The sequence below is a fragment of the Alternaria hordeiaustralica genome (genome assembly GCF_023758085.1).
Source record: "Alternaria hordeiaustralica strain BMP 2776 chromosome Unknown scaffold_1, whole genome shotgun sequence".
Taxonomy (NCBI): domain Eukaryota; kingdom Fungi; phylum Ascomycota; class Dothideomycetes; order Pleosporales; family Pleosporaceae; genus Alternaria; species Alternaria hordeiaustralica.
The window spans coordinates 283,873-302,472 of NW_026056773.1; the positions used below are offsets into that span (position 1 = coordinate 283,873).

The 18,600-nt window shown below is 51.7% G+C and overlaps 7 protein-coding genes across 7 annotated transcripts; 3 read left to right on the forward strand and 4 right to left on the reverse strand.

Moving 5' to 3' along the window:
• Positions 1 to 2,223: 2,223 nt before the first annotated feature.
• On the forward strand, positions 2,224 to 5,084 carry FOX2 (bifunctional hydroxyacyl-CoA dehydrogenase/enoyl-CoA hydratase fox2; the record flags this gene model as incomplete). The annotated part of the gene is made up of 4 exons (XM_049382748.1): positions 2,224 to 2,385; positions 2,436 to 2,772; positions 2,822 to 4,246; positions 4,297 to 5,084. 4 exons carry the CDS (start codon positions 2,224 to 2,226, stop codon positions 5,082 to 5,084), a joined length of 2,712 nt encoding a protein of 903 aa, XP_049248266.1.
• A 412-nt stretch (positions 5,085 to 5,496) lies between these two features.
• Positions 5,497 to 6,333, reverse strand: J4E84_000105 (uncharacterized protein; the record flags this gene model as incomplete). Its single annotated transcript, XM_049382749.1, has 2 exons — positions 5,497 to 6,250; positions 6,329 to 6,333. The coding sequence occupies 2 exons, from the start codon at positions 6,331 to 6,333 to the stop codon at positions 5,497 to 5,499; spliced, it is 759 nt and encodes a 252-aa protein (XP_049248267.1).
• A 576-nt stretch (positions 6,334 to 6,909) lies between these two features.
• On the reverse strand, positions 6,910 to 9,813 carry J4E84_000106 (uncharacterized protein; the record flags this gene model as incomplete). The annotated part of the gene is made up of 7 exons (XM_049382750.1): positions 6,910 to 7,194; positions 7,255 to 7,751; positions 7,893 to 8,032; positions 8,089 to 8,193; positions 8,247 to 8,279; positions 8,754 to 9,118; positions 9,178 to 9,813. 7 exons carry the CDS (start codon positions 9,811 to 9,813, stop codon positions 6,910 to 6,912), a joined length of 2,061 nt encoding a protein of 686 aa, XP_049248268.1.
• Positions 9,814 to 12,333: 2,520 nt separating this feature from the next.
• Positions 12,334 to 13,306, reverse strand: J4E84_000107 (uncharacterized protein; the record flags this gene model as incomplete). Its single annotated transcript, XM_049382751.1, has 3 exons — positions 12,334 to 13,126; positions 13,220 to 13,226; positions 13,300 to 13,306. 3 exons carry the CDS (start codon positions 13,304 to 13,306, stop codon positions 12,334 to 12,336), a joined length of 807 nt encoding a protein of 268 aa, XP_049248269.1.
• A 442-nt stretch (positions 13,307 to 13,748) lies between these two features.
• Positions 13,749 to 14,822, reverse strand: J4E84_000108 (uncharacterized protein; the record flags this gene model as incomplete). The annotated part of the gene is made up of 2 exons (XM_049382752.1): positions 13,749 to 14,584; positions 14,819 to 14,822. 2 exons carry the CDS (start codon positions 14,820 to 14,822, stop codon positions 13,749 to 13,751), a joined length of 840 nt encoding a protein of 279 aa, XP_049248270.1.
• A 915-nt stretch (positions 14,823 to 15,737) lies between these two features.
• J4E84_000109 (uncharacterized protein) lies at positions 15,738 to 16,913 on the forward strand (the record flags this gene model as incomplete). Its single annotated transcript, XM_049382753.1, has 3 exons — positions 15,738 to 15,750; positions 15,798 to 16,059; positions 16,112 to 16,913. 3 exons carry the CDS (start codon positions 15,738 to 15,740, stop codon positions 16,911 to 16,913), a joined length of 1,077 nt encoding a protein of 358 aa, XP_049248271.1.
• Positions 16,914 to 17,930: 1,017 nt separating this feature from the next.
• J4E84_000110 (uncharacterized protein) lies at positions 17,931 to 18,596 on the forward strand (the record flags this gene model as incomplete). Its single annotated transcript, XM_049382754.1, has 1 exon — positions 17,931 to 18,596. The coding sequence occupies one exon, from the start codon at positions 17,931 to 17,933 to the stop codon at positions 18,594 to 18,596; it is 666 nt and encodes a 221-aa protein (XP_049248272.1).
• Positions 18,597 to 18,600: the final 4 nt, after the last annotated feature.

Genomic DNA, 18,600 nt, shown 5'->3' on the forward strand with positions numbered 1-18,600 from the left:
GTTGATAACTATAGGCTTAGTGTAGCCTACTCTCGGCCAGCTACATGTTTAGGCAGAGAGCATGCCGCGCAATATTCTCCGACTTTCTTTAACGTAAGGACGACAACTTCACACGGCGCCGATGGTTTCGTGAGGGAAACAGCCAATCAACACCTCCGCATCACAGCCCACGCACATTCGATGGATGCAATAGATGCAATGGAAACTCCACATGTATGCAAAGACGCACAGTCGTCGGAGACGGACCAAGCCCCCCACACGACTTTTGGCCTGTCGAGATGTATACGGTTTGTTGACGCGACACTCGTTGTCATTTGATCACTCAGGGGCGCCAGAATCTGGATAATGCTGATAGCAGAGGCGTTCTAGCAAAAACATAGCCTTCAGATGTCGATTCCGACCAGAAATCAACAGGCATTTGTTTCGTGACAAGAGAAAAGTTCATCCGACCCGGACCAAGCAAGGAAGATGAGACGCACGGGTTACACCCACCCGCATCTGTGGGGGTTTCGTGCCCACAATCGCACATCGAAAATCTACATCTATATGATTCTTGAGGCTGGTATGTCGACGATGATTACTACTCCTATAACGCCTCCTCGCGAGCTTTTCCCATTCCGTATTCGGCTATGTCATCGACTCCGATGCATTAGAAAGTAGTGCATCATATAGGCACCACAAGCAGAAACTTTTCAACAATTTCACCTACACCGGAAGAATTCGCGGCTTGTTCCTACGAGAAACTCTTGAGCACCTGCGTCGACCGAAAAACGCGACTCAAAGAGATGCGAAATTTATTTCCGGCCACAAACTGAGCAGAATATTGTCGTCTGCCTCACTATACAATATCCGTCATGTGGTAGTCGGTGTGATGTCGGTCATGGTAGCGTCCGGCGCACATTCCCCTGCTCAGCGTCTACAAGTCTTTGACTCCGCTAATTCCACGCCTTACACCTCTACTCAATGACAGTAATAAAACACGGCATGTAATAGGTGCACTCCAGAAGATCTCAACGCTCGGTAAGGTAGGTACGCGAATACTTACAGCGGTCAAGTCCGTCAACGGGCCGAACCGCGCATGATGGGAGCCAGCGTAGCAAGAATGGTACCCAGGACGCTCATGTACGAAAGCGCTGTGGAGTCCCTCGGCCTTGACTTCGAGCGAGCGAGCAAATGGCGGGTAACAAGCGGTGACGACGAGGGTCTGGATCCGCGTTGCCTTCGGCATAGTGCAGATGTTGAGTGGGTTGCAATGATCCTGGAGGAGAATCGTGTTTGCAAAGGATCGATGATGTCGACTGTGCTTAGTCGGGTGATAAGGTTTGGGCCTGGCATGTGGGTATTTGACTACGCGGGCTTGCTGCGCTTGAATAGCAAGCCTCGAACAAGACCAAAGTTCAACAGCAGGCTCTACATTATCTGATTTAGCGACGTTTGGTAGATTGAAGTCAATCAGAATGCCATCACGCAGCACGAAGAGGTCTACGAGCTCCTCTGTACTGGATGTACAACTGTTGCTAGTGCTTCATTCGATGCATTGTTCGGGTAGAACGCCCATCTTTTGGTGACACGACCAAGAAGAAGGAGCCGTCACTTCCAGTGCATGGTACAGCTGTGATGGAAAGATACATCCGCCATCGCATCTGTTCCGTTTCCAATGCACCACAATATCGCGATATCTAGGACGCGTACGATACGTGTTCGGGCCTCACGCGGCGCATTTCGCAGCCCCACATCCGCTCAAGAATCATCATCTCATCGAACTTCTCCAGCCAAGACTGCACGCTCTGAATATGCGAGTGTGAGATTGCGCACTTTCTAATCACTATCATGTGATACCCCGGACTCGTCCAGCTGATGATGGGGAGCAAGACGCGGACATGTGAAAGCGTGAGGTGCACGGTGCGCAATCCCCACACATGACCAACTGCCGTCGGGACCGAGGTAACTCGTCATCATCAACAGCTCGGCTGCTTTCATGAGACACGACCGGGTCAGATCGCGAACGACCTTACTTTTGAGCCATCCTCCACGCATCCAGCCACCTATCCTCTCATCCTCACACTTTCCAAATCTTGCACCTTTCTATCGTGGGATCTTTGCTGATACCCATTTGACTTTAAATACCTTTGTTGCTTGCTTGCATAGGAGATTCCTCAAGCGCAACTTCTTTCCGCGAAAGAACGAAGGGGTAGCCTCTTCGAACAGTACAGAGAACACATCATGGCTGCGCAGGAGCTGCGATATGATGGCCAGACCGTTGTGGTCACGGGCGCTGGTGGTGGTCTCGGTCGCGAGTATGCTGTCTTCTACGGCAGTCGCGGCGCGAACGTCGTTGTGAACGACTTGGGTGGCAGCTTCAAGGGCGAGGGCGCGGGCTCAGCGGTATGTCTCTTCAGCTGTAGTCCTTCATTCACTGCTAATTCACCCGACAGGCCGCAGACAAGGTCGTTGACACCATCCGCTCCGCTGGCGGAAAGGCGGTCGCCAACTACGATTCGGTCGAGAACGGAGAGTCCATCATCAAGACTGCTATCGACACATTCGGTCGCATTGATATCCTTATAAACAATGCGGGTATCTTGCGCGATGTCAGCTTCAAGAACATGAAGCAGGCAGACTGGGATCTGATCTACCGGGTCCACGTTCTTGGGGCTTACAAGTGCGCGCATGCCGCGTGGCCATACTTCAGGAAACAGAAGTACGGAAGGGTGATCAGCACTGCGTCTGCTGCCGGTCTTTTCGGATCTTTCGGACAGACAAACTACTCTGGTATGCACATGCGTTTTGTGAAGAGATGAATGTCTACTAACTTCCACAGCTGCCAAGCTCGCTCTTGTCGGTTTCACCGAGACACTCGCAAAGGAGGGCTTGAAGTACAACATCCTCTGCAACGTCGTCGCCCCGATCGCCGCCAGCCGAATGACCGAGACCGTCATGCCTCCGGATGTTTTGGAGAAGATGAAGCCTGAGTGGATTGTCCCGCTCGTCGCTGTCCTTACACACAAGTCGTCCACTGAGACTGGCGCTATCTTCGAGGCCGGCGCGGGTCACGTCGCCAAGCTACGATGGGAGCGAGCCTCTGGTGCTCTGTTCAAGGCCGACGAGACCCTCACACCCGAAGCTGTTCCAGCCAAGTGGAAGGATATTGTCGACTTCTCCAAGGCTGAACACCCACAAGGCCCGGCGAACGCGCTTGAGCTCCTCGAGCATGCCAACCAGCTGCCGCCCAACCCCAAGGGCGAGCCTCTTGACTTCAAGGGCAAGGTCGCTCTTGTCACTGGTGGAGGTGCTGGTCTCGGTCGCATCTACTGCTTGCAGTTGGCGAAGCGTGGTGCCAAGGTTGTCGTGAACGATCTTGTGAACCCCGACAACACCGTCCAGGAGATTCAGAAGCTCGGTGGAGAGGCTGTCGGCAACAAGGGCGATGTTCAGGACGGCGAGTCTGTCGTCAAGACCGCCATTGAGACATATGGCCGCATCGACATCCTGATCAACAACGCTGGTATCTTGCGCGACAAGGCGTTTGCCAACATGACCGACGAGCAGTGGGACATCATCCACAAGGTTCACCTGTTCGGTACCTACTCCTGCACTAAGGCCGCCTGGCCTTACATGCTCAAGCAGAAGTACGGCCGCATCCTCAACACCACCTCTACCAGTGGTATCTACGGCAACTTCGGCCAGGCAAACTACGCCTCAGCGAAGTGCGGTATCCTCGGTTTCTCGAAGTCCCTCGCTCTTGAGGGCAAGAAGAACAACATCTTCGTCAACACCGTTGCTCCCAACGCCGGCACTCAGATGACCCGCAGCATCTTTCCTGAAGAGGTTGTACAGGCCCTCAAGCCCGATTATAACGCTCCTCTCGTCATTCTTCTCGTTTCCGACAAGGCTCCCGAGCCAACAGGTGGCCTATACGAGATGGGTTCTGGCTGGTTTGCGGCGACCAGGTGGCAACGCTCTGGCGGACACGGTTTCCCCGTGGACGTCAAGCTCACTCCCGAGGCTGTTCTCTCCCAATGGGAACGCATTACCAACTTCGACGACGGCCGTGCCGACCACCCCTTCGACAACGCTAGCGGTCTCAAGTCTATCATGGCCAACATGGAGAACACGAGCAAGAAGAGCAAGGAGAAGAAGCCCACCAAGAGCAACGAGGAGGTCCTCGAGGCTCAGAAGAAGGCCTTGGCCGCTAAGGCTGAAGGCACACCCTTCGAGTACACCGAGAGGGATGTCATTCTTTACAGTAAGTCAGCTTCATTCCGTATGAGTAACTACAACTAACACTATCCCCAGATCTCGGAATTGGCGCCAAGCGCACCGACCTGCCCTTCGTCTACGAAGGCGACGAGAACTTCCAAGTCATCCCCACTTTCGGTGTCGTTCCACCCTTCAACGCCGAACCCCCCTTCTCCTTCGACGAAATCGTCCCCAACTTCGACCCCCGCATGCTCCTTCACGGCGAGCAATTCCTCGAAATCCGAAAATTCCCCATCCCCACCGAAGCCAAGCTCGTCGCCGTACCCAAGCTGGTCGAGGTCGTAGACAAGGGCGCCGCAGGGCTCGTCGTATATGGAAGCGTTACCAAGGACGCAAAGACAGGCGAGGAAATATTCTACAACGAAAGCACAGTCTTCATCCGCGGCTCTGGCAACTTCGGCGGTCAGAAGAAGGGTGCTGACCGCGGCGCCGCAACAAAGATTCACAAGGCACCTGAACGCGCCCCCGACACCGTCGTTGAGGAACGCACAACCGAGGAGCAAGCTGCTATCTACCGTCTCTCCGGCGACCTCAACCCCCTACACATCGACCCCCAGTTCAGCAAAGCCGGCGGCTTCCCCACACCCATCCTGCACGGTCTGTGCAGCTTTGGTATCTCTGGTAAACATGTTCTGCAGACGTATGGTCCGTTCAAGAACATCAAGGTCAGGTTTGCGGGTGTTGTGCTGCCGGGTCAGACACTGATTACCGAGATGTGGAAGGTGGGTAATACGGTGCTGTTCCAGACTAAGGTTAAGGAGACGGGTAAGCTAGCTATTAGCGGGGCTGGTGCGGAGTTGATGGGTGGTGGGAGTAAGTTGTAGATGTGGAGGATTGTAAGAGGGGGAGGTTTTTAGGTGTTGACGGGTGTTGATGCCTTGTTGTATATATGTAGTGTTTATGTCATAAGTTCATCTTCCAAAATGCGCTTTCAACTTATAAGCCTCAATAATGACCACCGCTTTTATTCCGCACAAAAACCTTATTCGTTCCACCGTATATAATTTTCCCACGCCGGCCGGCGTATTTTGGGAGGAGGAGGAGGCTTGAAGTCATGCGGCTCAAGATAGGTCCCGTAAAAAGGGTCTCCCCGATCCAAATGCGGAAGAGTGTTAATGAAACTATACATATTGGAGTCACTCATGTTGAAGTCGCTGTCATCACTCAGAGTGTCTTTCTTGGGCTCGACATCATCATTAGGATCGTACTCGGACTCGTCGGAATGTTCTGTGTCCGCTACGTTGCTAGCTTGATGGTAGACCTTGTGTCGTGAGCGAAGCCGGGTGTCCTGTTTGGATTGAGAAGTCGTGTTAGCGTGTGTGTCTGGATATGATGCCAGTGATGAAGATGAGCACTCACGGAGTTCAAATAACGTTCTGCTTCTGCGCGCCAGTCGTCATTGCCACTCTCCAGCGCAGGAAGCAAGTTCCAGGTAATCTTCGGACAGAGACTTTCCTTGTCGTAGGTAAAAGTAGCTTCAACGTGTGCGCCCTCGGCCTCAAACACAGTGACCACATGCCGGAGCGCATCGAAAGCTGTAGACCATGAGTTGAAGCTAATGTTCCTCTGCCTCAATAGGATGATCAATTTGAAGTCGGTTTTGCGCTTGATGCTGAGGAGCGAGTCGATGCATTCCTGAGTCGACTCGCCGTCACGACTCGTGAAGAGACTCTCAGTATGGAGGTCAAGCGTCAGAGTGCGAAGGAACTTTGACGGATCTAGGCCAACGAAAAACACATCCCTGCGTATAATGTGCTGAAGCTCAATAAGGTCCCCTATATTCCACATCTTAGGCCACCATGTACCGATGATTTTGTACCACGCCTCCACAACCTCTCGAGCTGTTTCCTGGCCCACGTATCCCGGCCTGACGAAGAAAGGGGTCCAGGTATGCATGTAACAGGGATGCAGGTAGACGGTGTATCTTGTGCCTGGCTCGTACGTCGAGGCCACCTTTTGGCATTCTTCTTCCTTGCCTTTACGTGCGCCTCTACACCGGCGGTGGACGAGGTAGGCCATTGAACCTTGTGTTGATTGAAGTGTAGGCGCGTCCCATACATGCTTGTACACCATGTTGCGCAGTTCCAAGGGGAGACGCGCTTGCATTTGTTCGCAAAAAGCAAGGTTCCATGTTGCGCAGACACGGCATATCGCTTTCACCAAGGGACGGTACCTATTTGGTAGACGTCATATCAGATTAACGTCGCGATCTACTGAGCATGTAGAGCTTACTTTTTACGCAATCTTTCGTTTTCACGTCGGATGCGCGTCCGTGGGCTGAGCTCCTCCAGCGGTTTTGGATCATCGGTCATTACCGTCTCCGTGGCTGGACTTAGACAGCCTGATCGGGTGAGTGCATAGTGGAAGTTGACGCACAGTGGCTGGATACATGAAGTGAGAAGGCGCTCTAGTGGCGTCGGAACAGCTAGCGTTGCGACGACATGACGTCGGGAATCTCTGCGCTACTTCGCTGGCTGACATGCGTTATTATTCTTACGATGTTGTATCTGATCACAATCGGGCAAGGTAATGTCTTCTTCCTCGTATCTTCAGAAAGTACATATCTATAGTGAACGCAGCTCTTGTAAAGATACTAAAGCTTCACGAGCAATGCTGCCCAGTTCAACAAATTGACAAGCTTCCTGCCTTCTAGTCATCCCCCTCACTCGCGCTATCCAGCTCATACCCCTCTTCAATCTGATCCTCTCTAAACATAGTTCCATAATATCGCGGCGGCTCATAAGGGGTCCATGGAGGTTCCGGAGAAATAGATTTGCCGTGTTCATCGCGGTCAGAGTCAGTTTCTTCATAGCCTAGGTAATCGTCTGACTCCCAGTCATCCTCGCTGTAGTCCCTGCTCTTAAGTTCCCGCGGGTCGTAGTCTGCGTCGTTTTCGATGCGATAGTGTTTGTGATGCTCGCGTACGCGGGAATCCTATATGTTTGTAAGTCACTATGTGTGAGGCAGCAAGCGATGTAGAATTAGTGTGCTTACACTGTCGAAGTGACGAGCGGCTTCCTCTCTCCAGTTGGATTCGGGATTCTTCAACGCGGGGAGCATGTTGAACACCAATTTCGGTTTAAGATCTTGGGCGTAGACAAGAAGCAGCCTTACGTCCGCGCCTTCTTCCTCAAATTTCTCGATCATGGGTCGGAAGATGTCGAAGACGGTGAACCAGGGATTGAGTTGGAGGTATGACTGCTCCAACCGCAGCCTTAGTTTGAAATTCGCCTTATTCTTTATCTGGAGCAGCGCGTCGACAGTTCGTTTCGATTCGCTGGTGTCCTTGCCCTTGTTCCTTAGGAATCCGTCGGTAGTAAGCCTGAGTGTCAACTTGCGCACAACAGTTGTGGTATCCAAACCGACAGAGAAGGCGTCGCCACGGATAACGTAGTCGAGTTCGTCTGTGGTTCGTAATTCCCATATGTCGGGTTTTACTCTTGAGATCGACTTGTACCAGAATTCGACAATCTCCAAGGCCGATGCATCCCCTACGAATCCAGGTCTCATAAAGTATGGAATTTGTCCATGTTTAGGGCAGCTGTCCACTGTTCCCGGGTGATGCGTTTTTACTAGAGTGTCGCAATCTATGTCGCCCCCAGAGCAATTCCACTTAGGATGATATGTTATACGAGTATCTTTCAGTGTCTTGTCGTCCCAGACGTATGCGTATACAATGTCGCGAACTTCACGAGGCAAACGCCGTTGCATTTGCTCGAAGAAGGGGCGACTCCATGAGGCGGTGAACGCCGAGAGAGCTAACGGAAGGTGTCTGTGTTGGAGTCTTGTATGAGGTCTTTGCTCGAGTTCATAGAGATCAAGACTTACTCGCGCCGGACGTCTCTCTTGCGCTGTCGCGCTCTTGCTTCTTCGATTTTTAATGCTTTGATCTGCCTTCTCAATGCTGAGATAGTTCGCGTAGCTGTACGAATTCTGGGAGGATTCAGCACAAGGTGCACCAGTGAAGCTCTAGGAGCTTTGCGTACGTATCGTTCGCGTCTAATTCCATACCCTTGATGCTGCAACTACGTTAGAACTGATCTGACATGAGGTGCTGACAGGGCCCAAAGACCTACGCGCGAAGCCGCTGCACTGCGGACTCAGCCGATAGCTTCCAATCGATAATAGCTGCTCTCTCCATGGCTGTTTTTGGGTGACGTGATCAATGCGGATGAACCTTGGGGGTTGAAGTCTTGTCGCTAGGAATACGAGGTGGCACGGTGGATAGGCGCTCGCGCTTTAGTGGCATCGGACCGGCTAGCATTCCGAAGATCCGAATCCCTGCACTATTAAGATGGCCGCAGTATATCATCCATACAACATGGTATATGTCAGTGTTCACGAACGTCTGATGGTTGCGAGAGATTTATGTAGCATCATATGTATTGAAATGACTGAGGAGCTAACTAGTAAGGGTAGTAAACCCGAGTGAGATAAGTAATCACGTGATGCTATTCCGGCCTTCTCAATCGGAACCTGAATCTGGGTCGTACCCAGGTCCATCTACGTGCTCAGACTCGGAGGAGGCACCCACCCAGCTGGGCGCGTCGAAGCTCTCCCAGTATTCGTACATGTCTTTGATTGCCTCACTTTCTTCCATTTCGAGATCCTCTAGCAAGTCGTTCTTCCATTGTATGAGGTCACTTCCGTACTGACGTGGCGAAGACACTGCACCTGGATAATTTCCTCGACCATCATGGCGATACCTTTCAACACTGTCATCGCTATCGCCTTCATCGCTGTAGATGTCTTCATCCGTCCCGTAAGGAGTATCGCCATCTTCGGGACGTGAAGTGGGGTCATAATCGTCGTTGTTTTCGATACGATAAGCCCTGTGTATGTCGCACAGACGTGTAACCTGGTTCACGCATATAGTCAGATGAATTGAGTAGGATATGGATGACGGGAAGATCTTACATTGTCAAAGAAGCGTACTGCATCCTCTCGCCAGTTGGATTCTGGATGTCTCAGAGCGGGGAGCATATCATACTTCGGTACTCGACGTGGGTAGAAGCTGTCGTACACGAACTGGACCCGCACACGACCTCCCGCTTTCTCAAAGTTGACAACTGTATCCCTAAATGTGTCGAAGATCCGCTGCCAAACGTTGAGCCTAATGTATTTTTGGAGGACCCGAAGAGTCAGCGTGAAGTCCCTTTTCTTTTCGATGGACAGAAGCCTTTTGAAGTGGAGCTTATAAACATGCTCGCCGTCTGATTCTTCTTCGAGGATCGCGATTGTTGAATCAGCGTTCAAAACGACAGCTAGCCTTCGCAAAATAGCTGCAGGCTTCAGACCAACATGAAATTTGTCTTGATGAAGGAAAGACGGTATGTCAGTCACATGTATTCCCATTGCATAGTAGTCGTTGCCGCGAGCCAAGCGACTATACCAAGCTTCGATCATTTCAAGGGCAGAGTCTTGCCCGACGAAAACTGGCTTTATAAAGTATGGTGCCAGGTTGTGATGGCAGCCGTCAATCGCATCCGATTCGACGAACGTCGTCATGGCTTTCTTGCAGTCTTGCCGCAAACTCCGGCAACGAGAGTCCATGATGGGTATCATACTTCTGTTTGTATCGGCCAGAGTTTTACTGTCCCAGATGTGCGCATACACCATATCTCGGAGCTCGCGGGGTAGACGTTGTTGGAACATTTCGAAGAATGGAAGACTCCAGGCTGCAGAGTACCGCCGGATAGCTGACGGAAGATTCCTGGTGGGTAGAATTACATTAAGCTGGGGATAATGTCAAGTTTCCGAGCTCTATGCACTTACCGGAGAAGCGCATCAATCTTCCTTTTCGTCATCTCTTTGCGTTGTTTCTGTAACGCATCGAGCTTTGCATTAGTAGCTACGATTTCATCTTTGACTGAGTTGACCCTGACGCAGTTCTTAGTACAGTTTTAGAGATTGGAGAATTTCTGGAATTCACATACTCTTTCTGAGCATCGAGGTCCTTCCGCTTGATGCTGCCAGCTCGTTAGCACTAGAGCGAAGTGGGGCCGAATAGTCCGTCTCACTCGCGCAGACAGTCCAGCGCTGATTCCAGGTCTGTATCCATTGTTGCGACTGTATATGGCGATGAGCTCACACTGTGGGAAGCGTGGGGAGTGTGAGACGTATGGCGCTCGGGGGAGGTCAAGATGTTAAGGGTTGGGATTATTGTACGTTTGTCAACTGCGGGCATGCGGCACAGCCGCAACCTCGGAACATTCCGATCCCTTGTCTCAGCAACAACCTTGAAGCGCAGCGAGCTGCAACTACCGAAGAAGACTCCGCATCCATCCATTAACGTTTCCGTCCCCGCCTTCCTTTCTAGGACTTCCCTGCAGCCTAAAGCTTTATGACAGCTCCAACATCGCGTACCACTTACAAGCCAGACTTAAACGACCTGAGCCTCCCGGAGCCATCGCAACCACAATTCTGTCTCGATAACCCTCTATCAAGATCAGAAGGTCGTAAGCCTGTGTCCTCGAGCAAATCCCAGTTCCAATAATCCTCCTGCCCATCGTCTGGATTGTAATCCGGCTCGTCCTCCCCTCGATAATGTCTGTCCTGATTCCTAATGCGACATTCACAGATCTAATCTGCTTGTCAGCGCCGGTCTTGCATGATGATGAGATGATGAGAGGGCCAGTATTACCGAGTCCAGATATTCGATTATTCCCTGCTTCCGCTTTGCTGGATCATGACTTCTGATGATACTGTTCAAGTCCACAAATACATATGGTGTAGGGTGCGGGCCCCGGCTACAATGTATAGCCTGGACGTCGACGATAGCTCCTTCGTCATCGAACGCCTTGACCATGGGTTGCAAGAGATCGAAGAAGTCGGGCCAACAGTTCAATCGGAACTTAGGGCTGCATATACGAAAGTTGAGTCGGAAACCAGCCTTCTTCTTGACCCGGTGGAGAAGATTAAAAGTCTTCCGCCGTGTATCTGCGTCTGGCCACTTGCAATACGGACTAGCGAGCCTAGACGTGGTCTCGTCGAAATTGATGGTGAGAGTCCGGAGGACGGTCGCTGGGTCTAGGCCGACTTGAAACAGGTCTTCACATATGGTTTGTTTGATCGATTCTTGGGTATCGGAGATTGTGAAGATGTCTGGTGTAAGTGTAGCTGCTGCTTCGGACCATGCCCGCGCCATTTCCAGGGCTGTCTCTTTGCCCATGAAATCGGCCCGAACAACATGTGTATGGCACCTCGGATCGGAGTGGCCAAGAGGACCGGACTGCTGCCTTGGCTGTCTTGCGGAGTTGAGGTGCTCCACATTCCAGATCTGTGCATATATCATCTCGCGAATTTCGCGAGGCAGTAGCTCTTGCATCCTAGCAGAACATAACATGTTCCAAGCTTTTGACAACTGCTCACAAGATGCATCGAGCTCGCTGTGTATCAAGCAACGTCAGCGATAAATGAAATTGGGTAGAGCTGGCGACCACTTACATCTGCACTTCCGTCTTCTTCTCCGCTGCTGATAGCCACTCATGCTTTGCTGCTGTACGCTCCCTCTTGTCTGTAGCAGCTTTTGCGCGTTTCAGGCTAGTTAGGCAAGTCAGTGTCTCTGAAGTCCAGGCAGCAGTGTATGGGAACGGAGATACAAACATGAACAGTCTGTTACACGTGTCGCGCACGTCTTGTTCCAAATCGTACAAACTTTTCATGGTGGTGGTATAGCGCGAAAGAAGATAAGATGGCAGTCCGAGTCAAAAGCGTTTACTCTTCTTCGGAGGTCTTGAAGTGTAGATTATCATCATGTTCGTAAGGCGAAGTCGCGCTAGATTCGCGGTTTGCCCCACTTACACGTACTTCACGGGTGGCCTCACGGTTATTGAACGCCTCGTGTACGAATCTTTTCATTTTTGTTCGTGGTTCTACAATCTTAGATTGGCATGCATCCGCGCAGTGATAGCCATGCATCCTTCCTCCCAAACGAAGCAAACCCTTCTTACCGCCTACCATAGGGCGCAAGAGATTGTTCCCAAGCAGCGACAACAGGATCAGAGCCTGGATTGTCTTCTTCACTCCGATAGTAACGGTGATATGGTCTGAGTAACTCATCACCGACCTAAATTACTTGTCAGATGTTACCACATAGATGAGTTGCAAGCAGCGTACCCCTTCAAAATAATCGATTAAACCCGGCTTCATGCTCTGCTCCCAAGTCGTCGGATCGTATGTCCTGATCAGGTGTTCCATATCAGTATTAACACCCGGGTCCTCATCCATGCTATCTGTCCTGTTAGGATCATAATCAGATTGAACACTGACGTGGGCTCCTTCCTGCTCAAACACCTTAACGATGGGTTGCAGGAGACCAAGGATTTCTGGCCACATGTTGAGACGAATGCAATCGTGGTAGATTCTGATTTCGAGCTTGAATCCTCTCTTCTTCTTGATGCGAAGAAGGAGATTGAGCGCGTCCTGACGTGAGGTAGCGTCTTTAAAGTCGGAGTGCTCGTGGCCTAGCACGAGAGAGGTGTCGGGAATTTCAATAACCATCTTTCGGAGAGCAGTGGCTGGATCCAAGCCCACCCCGAATGTATCTTTGCATATAGCTCTCGTTAGCTGTTCACCTAGGTTGCCGTTGCCGAGTACGAGCCAGGTGCAGTGGCCGGAATCCATGGCTCCGTAGTTCTCGTACCACATTTGGACGTTCTCTTTTGCAGCTTCGGCTCCTACGTAATCTGGTAGGACAACATGTGATGTGCGCAGAATACGATTGGCCCCCGGACAGTGGTATTGCGTGGATTCTTCCTTAGCCTTCCAGACTACCTCAAAGCCTTCAAAGCCTTTCAAGTAGTCTTCATCCCAGAATTCGGCATTGATCATATCTCGGATCTCGCGCGGTAGCCGGTCGTGCATTCTGGCATAGTAAAGTTTGTTCCAGGCTTTTGAGTGTGATTCGTACGATGCTTCCAGTCCTTCATTCAGACTGTGTCTGTAAGCAATTGCTCACCGTGAAGCTGCATCTTCTGGGAATGATAAGAACTCACGCTTTCCACTCGTTCCAATCATCGTGGCTCCAAGAGTAGCTACTTGCCATCCACAGTTCACTTGAGTCTACCATTAGCTTCTTTCGAGTCTTTGACAACATCTATTATGAACGTGCTTACTCGTTCTGACGACGTTTGATCCTTTGGGAATTAGTCAAAACGGGCAGCGACATAGTACGGCAACCACCTACTGAAAGACTCGGTCCTGTACGCGTCGCAGATCTTGATGGAGCTCACGAAGATTCGCCATGTTTGATGTTGAGGGTAAAAACAAGCAGGATGTTGTTCGAGGTTACAGGTTTTCCTTCCACGTATTCTTTGTTTGGTTCAGGCTTTGTGGAAGCGAGTCGACAACCACGTTCATGGAGGACTCGGAACCAACCGGAGCGCTACCGCGTCGAGCGGAACCAACAACACAAACGACGCCTGAAATCTCCCACTAAACGAGGGCGAGTGCGAAGATCGTAGGAAGACTGTCGCGACGCGTCATATTCACGTGCGCCACAGCGCATCTGCCATCTTCGCTACCTGCGCCATCTCCCTAACATCATGGACCCTCAAAATCTGCGCACCACCCCTGATAGCCGCTGCCACCCCAACAGCAGTCCCCCAGACCCTATCTTTCGCTTCCTTGACCCCCGTAATATCGCCGATAAACTTCTTCCGACTCGTACCCACAAGCCAAGGAATGCCTTCCAGACCCGGATACCTCATCAACTCATCCTGTCGGCGAAGTAGTTCAAGATTATGTTCCTTTGTCTTCGCAAAGCCAATACCAGGATCGAGAACGATACGCCAGCGCCTGACACCCGCCTTTTCCGCAGCAATAACGCGCTCGACGAGTTCGCGGCCTACGGTCTCTATGATGCCGTCGGGGTAGGATGTCATTTCAGGACTGGTCATGGTTTCCGGCGTGCCGCGCATGTGCATGAGACAGACTGTACAGCCAAGTTTTCCCATGGTGGAAAGCATCGTGTCGTCCATGGCACCTGCACTGACGTCGTTGATCATGTTTGCGCCGGCGTTGATGGCGGCTTCGGCGACGCTACCGCGGTATGTGTCAACGCTGATTGCGATGTTGTTTGCCTCTGGCATTGAGCGGATCAGCTCTACAGCTGGGAGGACACGAGCTAGCTCTTCTTCCGCGGAGACCTGGACGGCACCGGGCCGTGTCGACTGTCCGCCTACGTCGATGATTGTGGCTCCGGTCAAGATGTGCTCGCGAATGGTGTTGGTTAGGGTTGCTTCATCGATATTGTAATTTTGGCCGCCATCTGAGAATGAGTCCGGTGTGACATTCAGGATAGACATGATCCTCGTGTTATTCGCTATCCGAGAAGACGATATTGGTGATAGATCTGGTCCAAGTGGCGTCAGCGGCACCAGTGGCACCTCTGATTTAGAGAGTCTTTTGAAATGGCGTTTAATTTGATTCGAGAATGGGTAATCTTCACGCTGATTGCGCAAAAGTCTAGAGAGTTTCAGCACCGTTTCACTGGCCAGATAGATGATTATCTTACTCAACAAGAGGGCGTAGAACGAACTGCCTCTCGAACATCAACGCATGCGGGATCGTAAGTCTTTCGCTGGAACTTTTCTCGTTTCCATGAAGTAAAATGTCCAAATCAATATTTCTAGGTCCTTTGTCGATGACTTTGACGCGGCCCATGTCATTCTCAACTTTCTGAAGCGCGTCTAAGAGTTCGATTGGCGACAGACTAGTTTCTATCTGTTTGTGTGAATTTGACGTTTGGAAGAAGGGACATTATTTAGCATACCTGACAGGCACCATTGACGAAGTTGTCTTGATCGAGTACGTACATGGCTTTGCTCTCCCACAAACTACTGGTTCGTACGATCTTTATTTTTCCACTTGACTCCATTTCTCTGCATGCACGTTCAATCATGGCCACTCTGTCGCCCATGTTGCTCCCCAAAGCAACGACGGCAAGTTCCTTATTACGGTAGACAGGCTTATAAGAAAACACTTTCCGCACATCTTGCGATGGAAGCTCGCGCGGAACGCGCGAGTCGGAGGGTGTATCACATTCCTGGCGTTGAGTGGGTGACGAGTGAAAATTCGATCGATTAGAGACCTTGCCGTGGATAGTGTCAACTGAGAGGGCTACACGGCGTGGACACCGTGATGGGGCGGCCCTGAGCGAGGCCAAACATCTGGATGCACTAGTGAACATGTTAGCATGTGACGCGGTGGGACAGACAGATGCAGGCGCGCGATGCCGACAGCCTTCCCCGGATGGCACTAGACGATAAGCGGTTAGCGCTCTCCGCGTGAGACATGCGTCGTGCCTCGGCTCACGGCTTACAGAGAGTCGACCAGGACTCCTCAACCATAAGAAAGGGCCCGACTCCTCAAACCTTAAGAATTCGCCCGAATCCTCGATCCACTCGTCTTCCTTTCTTGCTGTTGAAATACCTCGCATCTTCCCCTTCTCAACCGCAAACCTCCATACCGTCATCATGGCTTCTCCACGTACGCATCCACGCCTCATTCACATGTGCCCAGCTGACAAACCTCAGAGCAAATCCGCACCAAGCTCACCGACCTGCTGAAGATCCAGCACCCCGTCATGCTTGCGGGCATGAACGTGGCTGCTGGACCTAAGCTCGCCGCCGCCGTCACCAACGCTGGAGGTCTCGGTGTCATCGGCGGTGTCGGATACACACCCGACATGCTCCGCGAGCAGATCGCTGAGTTGAAGGGATACCTGAACGACAAGAACGCGCCATTCGGTATCGACCTGCTCCTTCCTCAGGTCGGAGGCAGCGCGCGCAAGACCAAGTACGTACTGGCCGATTCATCACATGCCAGGCACGGGACTAACGGCATATAGCTACGACTACACCAAGGGCAAGCTGAACGAGCTCGTCGACATCATCATCGACTCCGGCGCCAAACTATTCGTCTCCGCCGTCGGTGTCCCACCCAAGGCCGTCGTCGAGAAGCTACACAAGCACGGAATCCTCTACATGAACATGATCGGACACCCCAAGCACATCAAGAAGTGCCTCGACATCGGCGTCGACATCATCTGCGCGCAAGGAGGCGAGGGCGGAGGACACACTGGAGACGTTCCCACATCCATCTTCATCCCAGCAGCGGTGAAGATGGTAGAGGGCCACAAGTCGCCTTTGACCGGCGAGCAGGTACAAATCGTAGCTGCGGGTGGTATCTACAACGGCCAGTCGCTCGCTGCCATGCTCACATTCGGTGCGACCGGTGTGTGGGTCGGAACACGCTTCGTCCTCTCCGAGGAAGCCGGTGCGCCCAAGGCCCACCAAGAAGCCGTCCGCACAGCTGGCTGGGACGACAACATCCGCACCATCATCTTCACCGGACGCCCACTCCGCATCCGCACCAACCCATACGTCCAGAACTGGGAGGAGAACAGGCAACAAGAGATTAAGGATCTCACCGCCAAGGGCATATTGCCTGTCGAGCATGATCTCGAGAAGATGGGCGATGACCTCGACGACGAGACTATGGACAACGCGCGGCCGTTCCTGATGGGCAAGGTCGCTGCTGTTGTTAACGAGAGGAAGAACGCGAGGGAGATTGTTGATGAGCTCGTCACAGATGCTGTCAAATGGTTGAACATTGGCAACTCTATGATCGTGTCCAAGTCGAAGCTATGAGGAACCATTTTACGTAGTTAATTTTGATGCATCTTTCTCTGTTCTCATTCAACGCCCATGATCTTTCCCTATCTGCAGAGTACATGGTTCAGATTGATTACGTCTGCAAGATAATGCGCCTCGGTATAACCTTGGAACTAGCCAGCGAGCTAGTGCTGACTATCATGCGGCTGATGCCACCGCATATGCCCCGATGCCGCGGTCAAAAGAGCATCTTTTGCGAGGTCGCGTTATCAAAGCAACCACCCCGGGCGATGCTGCACCTCTGGGAACGCGCGTTTGTGTCAAAAACCTTTGGACGCTCCCGAGGTATTTGGTGTACTAGCAGCGGAACCTCACCCTTTTAGGACTAGCGTTTCAGCTTCTTAGGTGTCACAACTCAAACTTCGGTGTTTTGCACGATGTTACGTTACAACCACGTAACCGACGTCATGGCTACACAACGACAGTGGTTTTTGCAAAGGCGCGAGGCTGCACTGAAGATAGAGCTTGCGGCCGCAGAAAGGCGGTTATCCGAGCATGTCATGCGCTACGAGATGATAGAAGGCTATCTCCAGGCGCTCAGCGACATAGGAAAGAGGGAAAAGGGGAGGAGAAGAATTGTAGCGGCTATGAGCAGGCATACATCGTCAGTAAATTCAGTGCGGAGCATACGTCGGTAATAACGCGCAGACAGCAAGTGGGAGTACGAAAGCGAGAACGGGAGGCTACAAGGGCTGAAAAGGGAAGCAATGCGCGCCCAGGGCTTGTCCAGAGGAGGGTACGCGATGTCAACACCATGTCGTGTTCTTATCAATTTACTAACCAATTTGCGGCAGCTCATTCGATCAAGTCGCTCAAACACATGCGCAGATATCATGTCTCTGTCTTGCGACTAAAATGCAAGCCTGTCTACCACGGGAATTGCGTGATTTGATATACGACTACATCTGGGATGACAGCTATCACCGACTGGCATCGTTTTATATGTCTCCGAGTCCTACTATCGGACACGGTTTTAAATGGACGACAGCTCACATGCACCCCAAGATTGGCCGTACTCCGCGTGACACCAAGCCCGTCGTCGTAAGCCCTGCATACGTCGACCCGGACACGGCCCGAGAGGCCCTGGAGGCGTACTACCGCGTTTCTGCGCACCATCTGGACACTTTTCTGGTCAGATGTCCTGAACAAATGCATACCATACTGCACGAAGATGCGTTCAAACTTGGTGTACTACCCGCAGAGCATCTGAGGGCAATGGATCTATACCTTACACAAGAGCGATCTGAAGTGTGGCTACCCTGGACGATCGACGGCAACAAGCTCAGCAAAGCTTTCACGCAACTCACTGAAGGCATTCGCCGGAAGAAATACTTCAAACTCAGTATCACATTCATTCAAACCGAGATCCGATTGAAGCAATGGGACTTGCTATTCCGCATCCTAGTTCCCCTTTGGACTGCTTTCGAAGCTGCAGGAGCGGAAGTGCATCTATACTGGCATTATACAAGGGCACTCGAGCAAACAGACATGCTTAGATGGGTGTTCAGTCTCGATCACATTGTTAGCGTGTGGACGCCCGAGTTGGAATGGAAAAAGGAGATTATCGAGCATATAGAAAGGGAGGGGACCTTGTTTCCGAGGGAAGCCAAGCATTTTCGGTGGGAAGATCGAGAGGAAGAGGAAGACGAGTCTGGCTGAGGCT